The sequence below is a fragment of the Leiobunum rupestre genome, chromosome 2 (genome assembly GCF_980474605.1).
Source record: "Leiobunum rupestre chromosome 2, qqLeiRupe1.1.hap1, whole genome shotgun sequence".
In the NCBI taxonomy this organism is placed as follows: Eukaryota; Metazoa; Arthropoda; class Arachnida; order Opiliones; family Sclerosomatidae; genus Leiobunum; species Leiobunum rupestre.
The window spans coordinates 92,098,825-92,111,370 of NC_143385.1; the positions used below are offsets into that span (position 1 = coordinate 92,098,825).

The 12,546-nt window shown below is 34.5% G+C and overlaps 1 protein-coding gene across 1 annotated transcript; it reads left to right on the forward strand.

Moving 5' to 3' along the window:
• The first annotated feature begins 6,297 nt into the window (after window positions 1-6,297).
• Window positions 6,298-8,947, forward strand: LOC149960341 (uncharacterized). The gene is made up of 6 exons (XM_090165239.1): window positions 6,298-6,373; window positions 6,586-6,634; window positions 8,014-8,090; window positions 8,219-8,321; window positions 8,442-8,516; window positions 8,752-8,947. Exons 1-6 carry the CDS (start codon window positions 6,326-6,328, stop codon window positions 8,805-8,807), a joined length of 408 nt encoding a protein of 135 aa, XP_090021365.1. The 5' UTR covers window positions 6,298-6,325; the 3' UTR covers window positions 8,808-8,947.
• Window positions 8,948-12,546: the final 3,599 nt, after the last annotated feature.

The following is a 12,546-nucleotide window of genomic DNA, read 5'->3' on the forward strand; positions in this document are numbered from 1 at the left end:
GAATCTAAAGTGTGTTGCCTGCATTTTACAAAGGAATATTTTAGTATTATCATGCTAAAAAAACGCCTACTACCCCCTGCAATACCAACTGTGATTAACAAAAGTGATATTTCAAGTTTGCGTGATATAAACTCAAACCAAAAAAACTGTGATTAGATATCTTCCCAAAATTCAACTAAAAGAAACTGTACAATTGCATTAATTGGTGGTTATCTTGTAAAGGTGGCAGCGAGGGTGGCAGAGGAGCGTACATAATGTTACGACTGTTTAAAAAAACTAATTCAGCCAGATTCAAATGCGCCTTTGCTGAAGTTAATAAGAGAACAGGACAATGGAGGTCTTAAGTACCCCAGCAGGCTACTAATTTCACTAATGGGCCAACTAAAACAACTACAAGTAGAAAGCACGACTACCATTACTATTGGTAGTCGTGCTTTCTACTTGTAGTCAAATTGTTTTAGTTCAGCACCAAAATGCCAGTTTAAAACTTACAAAAGTACTACTCTAAAAATATTTAAGACCACTATTGTACTATCATGCACGTGACACTTCAGATGTCTATGAAATTAAAAAATATTGAACTATAAACCTTAATCCGGAAAGGTTTAAAAGTGTAATAAATCCACAATTAAGGATACAAATGGCTTAAAATGATTTTTATTATGTGGTGTTTTTAAGTTTCCTTTTAATAATATGCTATTTTAATAAGAACAGGGCTCCAATCGCTCAAAAGTCAATACAATAATTTATACAAGTATTTAAGCTTACACTTTCCCCACCTTACCTAATTCAAATTGGGCCAGGAAAGAGAGCCATCTTACGGCAGAGTAGCGAAAAAAAACAAGTCGTCGCGTTTCTCTAAAATCTCCCCCTTCCCAATGAGCGCGCACGGGCCTTGATTAACGCAGGCAGCGATTTAAGGCTAGTTCACACTGTACAATTATTTGGGTCACTTAATTGTATCCAACTAATTGTAAGCAAGAAATTGTATAGTGTTAATTGAAAAAGTGGGATTTATTTTTACTTTTTTGCCTAACGGGCTTGCAGGTGGCTGCATCGCCAGAATGACGGGCGTGCATCATACGGAATTTCCCAGAAGAGAGCATTTTGAGGTTTGTCCAGAGAGGGAAGAAGGGATTAAAATACAAGTAAAATATACAAAAATACATTCTTTACTGTTTACAATATTTAGGTTACGAATTTTAGGTTAGGTTACAAATTTCAGGTTTATTTTTTTTTAGTGTACATATAAATTAATTTTAGATTAACATTTAATGTTAGATAAACATTTGATTTTAGATTAACATTTGATTTTAGATTAACATTTACTTTTAGATTTACATTTAATTTCCAATTGGTTTGAAACGCGCAGTAAATTATTCATAATATATCTTGGTCATCTTTATTCACAATGAGCTACGCAATAGCGAGATAATATCATTAATTCATTATCCGATATTTTAAACACGGAGCAAGAAACACAGCACCCCACTTAAGGAGAATGCAACCCGTCAAAAGTCGTGCCTTTTCTTCTGGCTTTAGCGCATGCTGCCGTCGGAAGGGAAATATACGGAAATTGTCTTCCCCACGCCTGTAAAAAGTGCAGAGTAAAGGCTCGTCCTTTGAAATTTGTACACATCACTGCCTTAGTTTGTTTAAAGGATAGCTACGTTTTCCTTGTATTTAAATATTCCTTTTTTTTCAACGTCCCCACGCGCCGCCTATCCAGCGAGGCGTCACGGAGGCGGTGGAGGTTTATTTTCTGTCTATCATTTGCCTTATTTTACCACTAGATGTCGCGGATAACTGATATTTTAAATGTCATTCGATTTTGAGCGGTGCTATCCATGTAACGGTGGTGTTCTATATTTTACCAATAAATGGCAGTATATTTTACGTGTACTCGATCATTTCGATCAACGACCTATCGAAAAGCTGAATCATTATGAACAGATAACGTGTATGTAGGTGAATATATTTACGGTTTGTTCGCGAATGACTATAAGAAAAGCCGTTACAGCACTTGAAGTTGTACATGGAAATACGGAAGCGACTTTATGTACTGTAGCTGCGATGAAATTAACAAGGACGAAGGTACGTACGTTACCTGTTTCGTGTCCTGCTATATCACGCATTGGAACGCGTTCTTCGAACCGAAAAAGACCATGTCTTCAATATCTCGGGATAATGAAATTAAGAGTTCTTTACTATAACAGTTAAAAAATTACTAAACAACATTTTCTTTCTTATTTGTTAAAGGGCAACGCAAGTGACCATGCAGGGGGGTAAATTAACTTAGCGCATGCGCAGTCGTTCTTTTCATCTCTATCTGCCATAGCCTTTCCCTCTGTAAAAAAAGCAGAACCATATTTGCCGAATTTATTTTGTATAAATGCGCCTCTCGCGGTTTTTACGCAAAATCCATGCATTCTTTAGTCGCGAAAATGGCCGAGGAAAGTGAAGTCTCCGTGCTTACCGACAAATCGGATCCAACTTCTGCAAAATAAATGTAATAAAAAAAGATACACATTCTGTCGGGGTATAATGATAGGGAAATTGTTAAGGGAGACGGGATATAGGAGTGTGTGGTGTTTAATTTTCTTAATCCAATGTGAGGCTAGCGGCAGAGATTTTCACAAATAATATTATTCCAAAACATTGTTAAATCGAAAATATCAAAGTCCAACTCTCGGAAACTAACCCAGTTCTTTTCTCCATAAAAATAAATTAAGCTAGGCCTAAATTCCTGGGTTCGTTGATTGCGAGCTAACTCAGCGAAGAAACTCGAAAAATTCGCGAATGAGAGCGAAATTGCGCCACGTGGCTACACCAAGGAAAATAAAGCTTTCGCGCTGTATAACATCATCCTTGGAAAACCTACTTACGGCTTGTTGAAGAAAACATAGTTCCCCCCCTGCATGACCACTTGCGTTGCCCTTTATGAAGTTAATACAATTTCTGGATGACGCTAGAGTATGAAATCATTTATTACAACTAAAACATTGCCACTTTGATGGAATTGAGACTTTTATGATCAATTTTCTACCCGTACGGTTTAATTCCCGACAATATTTTTCCCGTTCAATACTTTCAGGAAATTGTAAAATACTCGCGGCGCAGGGTAAAGTAAATGAAAACCAGACTTTTTATTGTAAGGTATTTTATTGAGCGTACATCTTTTTGCCACTGCCGTCTTGATTGTTGGCATTTATTTGTTAAAATTAATATATGAAGATAAAGTTTAATTGCATTAAGTCTACAGTTAACAAATCAGTCTACAAAAATTAATGAAGATGTTGGGTACCGTAAATTCTACAAAAACAATAACACCTGTACAAACGTATTGTAACTATACAGTACTTTAAGTAAACGCATAATTAATTTTTAAGTCAGAATTGCTATTTAACATTGTGGTTTTCCGATTGTAACTAAAACCTTTTTATTATGTTTTTATAATGTGCTATTTAGCAACCATCTACATTTTAAGGAAACCTTTTGTGTATAAAAAGTAGTTTCTTTTACATATGCGCCAGATATTTTCGTTCAGTGCCTCGCAAAGCAGTAACTTAAGAGAGAGGCGAATCTTGATCGTACAAATATTAACAAATACAAAAACTGGTATACACTATTAACCTCAGAAATTCGGTCCCCCAGAAACTAAAAAATAAAACAAAAATAAGTATCAAATTCCATTTAAGTAATATAGTTAGGAAATATGTTCTATTTCAAGTGCTGTAACGGTTTTTTATTAGATCTGTAAAATTGTATACGTGTGGGATAGTTAAAGTCGAATAACTAATTCTATTTTATCGCTGTGAAACTTATATTTTTTAATCTTAACTGTTGTTACAAAAGTTTTATTTTACAAACCCAAATCACAACTGCCAAACGTTTTTAGTAACAACCGTGCACATTTAAAAATACTTCTAAAACTCACATCTCCCGTCGCGTAACATTCTCACACACAATTTTAAATCTCTATCCCCACGTTTTAATCATCGAATAAAAGTTTGGATGAAATCCCCATAATATTTGACAGATTTAATAACATGTGGTGTATAAAATTGTTCGCATACCCGAATTTTAGATTTTATTGCATTTTTATAGTAAACTTTTTGTTTTCTCAAGACAATAATATATAAAACTTTTTATGTTGTTTTTTAAAATTGTTAATGTACAAGAAAACTAATATTTGTTGATCATTAGAATTTGTACTGTAAATAAAACTTTTTATCATAATATAATACAATATACGAACAGACGGTACATTAATAATGGAAAAGAATGTATTTTGTATTGTTGTTATACTATTAATTACTCTATTTAGGGTAGTAGACTAGTATTCTTGTTTTTTATATAGGTTTACTAAAGTTGTGGAAACTGTGGTTCATTTATATTAAAGGAATATTTCTCAGCATTGAAATTTAGTTTTACTCATTTTAAATTTGATTTGTTTATTACTTGCGTAAATCCAAGCCCTAATCAAGTACTCGATTACTTGACTCGTTAAAACAAACACTCGGGTTTTTTTTCTGAATTACTTGAATAAGATAAATTTTTGACTTAATAAAGTACTCGATTACTCGATGAAAAAAACTCTTGCTCGATCCCAGACTAGATAGCCTAAGACCACTACCCGCACAGCTCTATAGGCCAGTAATTAAACCTCATTAATATGCACCCTCTTCCTCCCGCCTCGCTGGATAGGTATCTCGTGCGGACGTTGAAAAAAACATGTTCATTTACAATTTACCGCCAAAAAAGCTAGTGAAATAAACAAAAATTAAAAAATATTGACAGGTTATTAACAAAAACGTGTTAAACACGCCTTTGAGATTACGTTCGCCGCGCGAGCGTCACGTGACGCGAGGGAACGAAACGTGATTCCACACTTACACCGCCCCCCCCCCTTCCACGTCACCTGTCATCACACGTGGACGTTCAACCGCCGCCGCTCTAGAAAGACAGTTCATTGCTACTCGTGAATATTGTACCACAACCATCGCGATTTTTTTTGTGTTTCCACGCTGGCGCTTAACTTTTAGCAAATTGAGATAGAAGTGCGTCTTTCACTTAAACATAATTATTCACAATTGAAAACATAATGTTTAGGTTTGAATATATCTTGCAAATACCTCTAACCTATACTTTACAAAAAGTATTTCGAAACGAAAAAAGTAAGTAAATTGTTAAAAAATTGTCAATTAAAGTATCGCAAAACGATGAAAAATTTAACCATTCATGGATTTTACAATTCTTAATTATTGTTATATACCGCTGCAATTTGGAGTTTGGTTTTATAATAAAGTTATTTCAAACTGATCTTTGAAAACAATTGCAATAGAAACATTTAGTTTTTATATCAAGAAATTATCCATACAAAAATGTTAGTACTTATATGTTCAATAATAATCTTTTGGAAATTTAAAATTATTCTTTGTAATTTTAAGTTGTGCTTTATTAAATTACAGCAACATTATTAATGGCATATAAACAGGGTGGAAGGGATAATTAAGTAAAACATTCAGGGGTGGATTCTATTGAATAGATAAATATTTTAATCGGTGGACCTACGGAGCGAATAAGAATGTTTAAAATCAATTTAAATGAGATATTGTGTGCAGCTCCTCCAAATGCATAGGTGAGTAGATACTAAGGTATAGAATATTCATCAACTGTAATAAAAGATGCGATAAATGTGGCAACCTTTGCTAATAACAAATATGTGGGTATGCATTTGATGTATGGACGAGATAATACTTCCTGGGTATTGATAAGCGGATTTAAGACCTTTATTTTGGATACCTACTGGATTATGAATCCGCAAACCCTATTTTATAGATCTATTTCTATAGAAAACTTTTTTATAGATACCTCTCTCCGATTCTATGAACCCCTCTGGGGCCATTTTTTTTTAATTAGAGCTAATACCCAAGGCACCACCTTCGACAACATAAGCAATGTTGCTTGTGCGTGATCAAGTAACAGGTGGCCGGGTTACTATGCGTAGGAGGGTGGTGGCTAGCCCTTTATGCCACGCGAGCCAACCGTCAGCTCCCTACACTAACTATTACCGTTAACCTCAACAAGTTTTTATGGGAAGGGGAAACCGAAGATCTCGGGGCAAAACCCCTTTAACCACTGGGGAGAGAACTTACAAACTCTACGCAGAAGGAGTGGTTCCGGATTTTCACCAAGTAGAACTATTTTTACGAATCCCCTATTTTATGGATACCTATTGCCTACTGTGTTTATTTACAAAATGATTGAAAATTGGTTCAATTTTTTTTATAGGGCTATAAGAAGAAGGGCGTTGCTACCGACCATGGATGCCATAAAATTTCCAGAAATAAGCCGAAGCTATCCAGTTCCCGTAAGAAATATTAATCTTTTATCGTCGCTCTTAGGTAAAAGAGAAACAACAACCAAATAAAAATAATGCTTTTAGATTTCCTTTTTGTTACGGTTTTGTCTGCATTGAGAAAATGCACACCTCACATCTTCACATCTCACAAATACAATATTTTACTTATTTCAAATGAATAGATATTTAATAAAAACAATAAGAAATATTTCTCTTTTTAGATTACATACGCTAAGAGAGAGTCTTCTGAAGGATCATTAATTATGAAAGGTAAGGTTTTTTTTAATATGTAAACTACACTCTCAGCATTGAACAAATTGTGTGAAAAGATCTTCAAAATATATAAGAAACAATTAATAACTTAAAAAAATCTAAAATATCTCTTAAAGTAGAAGATTAATTCGAAGGATTAAACTAAGTTAATGTTTGTATTTCTTATTTAGATACTTCAAACTGGCTGCTATGCTTTAATTAAAATGTAATGCCCCATTTCGATATTTGGAAAACTTGACGCCATTGTCACATTTATAACCACATCCAGTAACACAAATATATGTTGAACCTTAAAACGGAAAAATAACCATCAATTTTAATTGGCCAATTTTAAGAGCATGCAGGCTAATACTCAAATTCATATATAATTTTAGTGGAAATCGTAACTAACCTCTTCAAAAATAGTAACCAAAAAGTAACCTAAAAGTAATTAAGAAATAACTTAAAAACCCACCACACGAGGTTTGTGATAAATTAAGCAGACGATCTTTAAGACAAGAAAAAAATGTGGCTGCCAAAATAGGAGTACACATAAGATGGCTTAGGGAGCGGCCGTTACATTTCTAGGGAATTGGTCAGTGGCGGCCTCTCCCGCTAGTTTTGTAGCTAAACACGTTTCCCTTCGTTACGAATAAAGGATTTTGTTAAAAGACGGCATTTTTTATTTCTATGGGCAGTACTAAAATTAAATATGATACAATTAAATATGGTAAAATATTTTTTCGTAGAGATGACCTAACAAATTTCAAAAAAGTAACTTTTGGTAACCAAATTAGACAAATAGTAACTTTTAGTAACTGATTTAAAAAAAAAGTAACTTTTAGTTAAAAAAGTAACCCAGTATCAGCCCTGAGCATGCAGTTCCTAAGGTGCAGTTCTCTAACTTGGCCAGTGCTTGCCTTGAGATATCAAGCCCCGAAAAAGTAGCGGTACACTCGTAAAACGTATATAGTTTTTTTGCAATTACAATTACAAATTTTTAACCCTAAAACGGAGTCTAGCTGTGCGAAGTTTCTGAGGCACAAAATTATAAGACAGAAAGAACCACCAAAGTCTATTTTCAATATTATAAGGAAACTGTGGTTATGCGAATTTAGGTTTAATATATTTTGTGAAATGCTTAAAAGCTATTTCTCTAAGGAAATTTTTCCCTTCGTAACAATAAATCTTGGAAATTTAGTCTCGCGGGTTTTTTTAAAGAAATCAATCAGGTGGAACGTATAACTGAACGAACGCTGAAAATTAAGCGCAATTTAAGCATCTGTTTGCGAATGAAAAAAGGTTTTTGCTGCGAAAATATACGAGAAGTAGAAGCTGCACGCTTGAATCCCAATCAAAATGAAAGCTCAAAAAATGATTTTATCCTTCTTGTACAGGAACGCCGGTCAGTACCGGAGTAGCCGAAGGATTTGCTAGAGTTGCAACATCAGTTGAAGAAGCTTCGAATGTACAGGTTATAATCTACATTCCTTATTGATTTTAAAATGTTCTTATTCTTTTGAAAAATATCACAAATTATTATTAAAAATTAAGATAAAATTTCACCCCTTTATATAATTATGCACTTCATCAAAATTTCAGAGTGGTGAGATTCTGATAGCTTACAGAACTGATATTGGATGGAGTCCTTTCTTTCCAATTCTGGGTGGTGTCGCAACTGAGTTGGGAGGTTTAGTGTCGCATGGTAAGTCTCTGGTCGCCGCTTTTCGTCATACGCTTACTAAAATTTAATTCAATTCAATGCTTTAATCGGTTGAGAAATTTTGAAAGAGATGTACGTAAATGCTTGACGTTTTTAATATAGGAGCAATAGTCGCCAGGGAGTATGGTCTACCTTGTGTTGTAGGTGTTCACGGAGCTACAATTCAATTCAAAACGGGTGAGTGGACTATTAGAATTTCAAAATCGACAAAGTAGACAATGAATGTTGTAGTCCTCGGCACTCATTTATTAATATTGTTTGGCTCACCACGGATATTTTGAGTTTAAATTTACCTTTATTTCATTTTTATTTTACCTAAGATAACCATTTACTTACGTATAGACAGTACCGTACGAACAAATTGAATTTGTGGTTTACATAAATGTTTTAAATTTATCGTTTTTACCCACAGGAGACCGGGTCCTTTTAAATGGCCACAAAGGCACTTTGGAAAGAATAGATAATTGATGTTTAAAGCAACTGTAATAATTCCAATTTTGAATAAACCTTTTATTCAAAGAAGTATTTTTTTAATTTTGTAAGTTGACTGGCTAAGAAGGTTTTCTTTCCGAGTCCTTCCAGAAACATTTGTGGACGTTATCCATATTAGTGTGCTCGGGTAGCATCAGGTTATTTCCAACTCCCTCCTGGTCAACTGTTTTAAGAACATCAGACTTAGGGCCCGTTCCAGAGACGAAAAATTCTCGTTAACTAACGAAAAAGGGGGCGTGTTTTGTTAATTAACGAAACTTTTTCAAAAACGCGTTCCAGAGACATTTTAACGAGACAAAAAGTTTGTTTTTCAACGAGAGCTAGACGAGAGCTCCGGAGCTCTCGTTAACGCGTTCGGAGGCGAAAATAATGAAAAAATGGCGGCGGAGTTTCTTCGAGCTATCATGATAAAAAAGCTGTCAACAATATCGAAACAGATGTCCCGCTGAGAATAATGTATCGCGAGTGACCCAATACTATGAATTGAATATAAAAAATGGATTTTTGGCACTACCAGTCAAACATTTTCATGAAACCGCGTTTATTGAGCTACAAATGGGAATGGCCAAGACCCGAATTGAAGACACCCCATAGATTTGATTTTGCTACGCAGGTAAGAATTCGTTTATCATTATTTTTATTTAATATCAAAACGAAAAGAAGAAAAAGATCTTTTCGTTTCGATATATTTAAAATGTGACTCTGGGAGCAATTGTATTATAAAATAATCTTATTATAGATCATCATAATCATCTGCTGTATTTGTTTTGGTAAGACGGAAAATTGTTATCGACACAAAACTGTCAAGTTGAGTGTTTGTCGAATCATTCACAACATCAGTCAAATTATTTTTTGTACACATTATATAAATAAAAATTATTTCAATTCTTAAAATAGAAGTATTTATTTATTATTGTAGCTATCATTTAAAGAGAATGGGGAACACATCTCCCTTTTGACCTGATACCCAATGATAAAAACTGCCTAATATACTGAATGAAATGTTTATTGAGCCCCTAACTACTTTTATGGGTAAAAAATTACCGGAAGGTGATAACCACCTTTGAAAAATATCCAAACGAAATTCAAATCTACCGCCAAACTGATATTAAGTGAAAAAACCTGCTTGAAGATGGAGACAGCTTCGTTGGACGATGGGTCAGCTGACAACAATAAAGAAATAAGGTTCATTGTCGTAGGAAGTGTTACATCTGAAAGCTAGAGAAAAGGTATTAAGTAATATTCATTAACTTAATTTAAAAGTAGTAGACATACTGCTGGTAAATGTAATTATGTTTCAGGGTTATTAATTTATTATTATTATTCGTTCATAAGGCGAGGTCACTGAAATAAAATTTTCAATTTCCTTTTCAGCCCGAAAAAAAGAGTTGAGTATTGTAACCAGAATTTTATTGGTATTGTACAAATGACTGGAAAAGATGAGAGAAAATTGCGCATTTCATTTAGAATAATTTCCTAAAACCCATTCAATCGTTCTTGATTATTTACTACAGACAGAGCAACGTGGTCTAATGTTTCAGCACTGCTAGCTACTATAGGTTCGGACGGCACAGGTATGATGTTTTTTATAGCTTCTTTTGTCACCTTTAACAGGTATACCAAATTATTACTTATATCTTAATTAATGTCAATCTATTTTTCAGTGAATGTAGGAAAAGAGCAACGTTAACAATACATAAAACACTTTTGGATTTTTCCTTTACCGTTGGCCTAGGCGGATTTGGAAGTGGGTTTTCAGCCCTTGCGTCTATTTAAAAAATGTAACTGAGCTATATCTGCTAGTAAGTAATACATCTAAACTGAGCGTTTCTAAATATACCAATTTTATTGACAATATCTTGCATTGTCAATCTCTGTTGTCGTTGTTTTGTCATCAATATGGAAATCCTAATTAATTTTCAATTAAATAATGATATCCTCTTCTTAATAGAAATATTTTACCACGTCTCTTTGCATCCAAATTAAGGGGAGCATTACCGACCTCGCTCGGTGGAGTACTCATAGGAGTAATGTGAAAACGCCCCGTACTTGGCGTACCAATAAAAAAACCACTAGTTCTCGCGGGTGGTATGTGAAACTGCTAGCGGGGCTTTATTTATATTGTTTCAAATTGTAATGTATATTTAACAATTCAAATTTTATATTTAAAGTAAATAAAGTAGAGTTTAAAGTACTTGTTTCTTCATTGCTGTACTACCAATGCGATTTTCAAAACCTGCTATACCACGAATCATAGTTTCACCACTCTATTGTCAAGTGGTGTCAGCTAATCTCCAGTTGATTTTCTGTCATTATGATATCTTGGGCAAGTGTCTTTACGATGTTTTTTAAGAAAGACCAGTTTGTTCTAATTTGTAGGAGAGTTCTTTTTGTCCCCTTACCAACGGCTGACAATTCTGTTGCTATCTCTTTCCACGCTTTTACTATGTTTTTGTAGGCTTTCACTACTCCCATAACTCCATTGACCAAACCCATTCTAGCTTCAAGCCCAGCAACAATTACTTCCTTTTGCCTTTCATTCAACCTGAGTTAAACTTCGCGCTTAGCTCTGCTTCTTTGCTAACCCCATTTTTAAATAAATAAATAAATGCAAATATTATATAAAAACAAAAGTAAATAACCACCAAAAATTGTAAATTCATAAATAAAATTGAATAAATATAATAAAATAACTGATAAATAGCCGAGATTACGTAGTCGAAACTCGAAAGTGGAAAATTACCACTGTTTACAAGAAAGAAATCACAGACAACGCTAAGGCTTAACTGAGCGATTGAAGTGACCCGCGGGAAACTTAAAATTTAAGACAGTAAATTTAAATTCGGTCCAATAAGTATATTTTAGTTTCTTTGGCCGTTAATAGATGGCACCACGCTCTCCAGTAAAGAAATTAAATTAAACTTAAAATTTCCCGCCTTCTTTCATTAGTCTTGAATATCGATAAGAGTGAAAGATCTGACCTTGACTACTTTCACTATTTTCCCGCGAGCTCACTCGCCGGTGCCGAAAAAGTGAAATACGAGTGGAGTCTTTGTTTAGTGGAGTGAAAACATTGTTTTGGAAAATTAACTCGCACAAGTTCACTCAATTTAACTCTTCGCCGCCGATTGCCGGTTTTCCCGCCTCTCTAGCGCCCGACTACAAACTAGGCCCGTTAAGCGTAAGCCGAGGCGCTAGTATCCGTCTTCTCCTCCTCCTCAAAAGGGGGCGCTCGCGTAGGACAAATAAGCCCTCTTCCCGTAGCATTGACCGAGCTCACTCAGCGTCTGACTTCTATAATCAAACAAGGAGACGCTTGCGAAAGGGGAAAGCATGGGAGAAGCTATATTAGCACAGATATACTTGATCCAACGTACCCGGCGTCTTTTGGGGAAGCAGAAAGGTTATTCCAAGCCGTAAAGTCTCACGCCATAAGCAGGGAAAATGTAGAATAATGGTTAAGAGGAATTGACGCTTTTACGATGCATACACCGAAATATAAAAAGTTTAATTCCCTTGTCCGATTAAAATTATCCGGAATTCCGTCTTTAAAAACCATTTTTATAATTTCCAAATCATCTTTTTCCCGATGTACTTTTAATATGTAACCCCCACGCTTTTCTACTATAACAGTCTAATAGCTAAAATATATGTGTATCCGTCATTATCTTATCGATTTCGTTTAAACTTTTTATATTTCGGTCTATGCATCCTA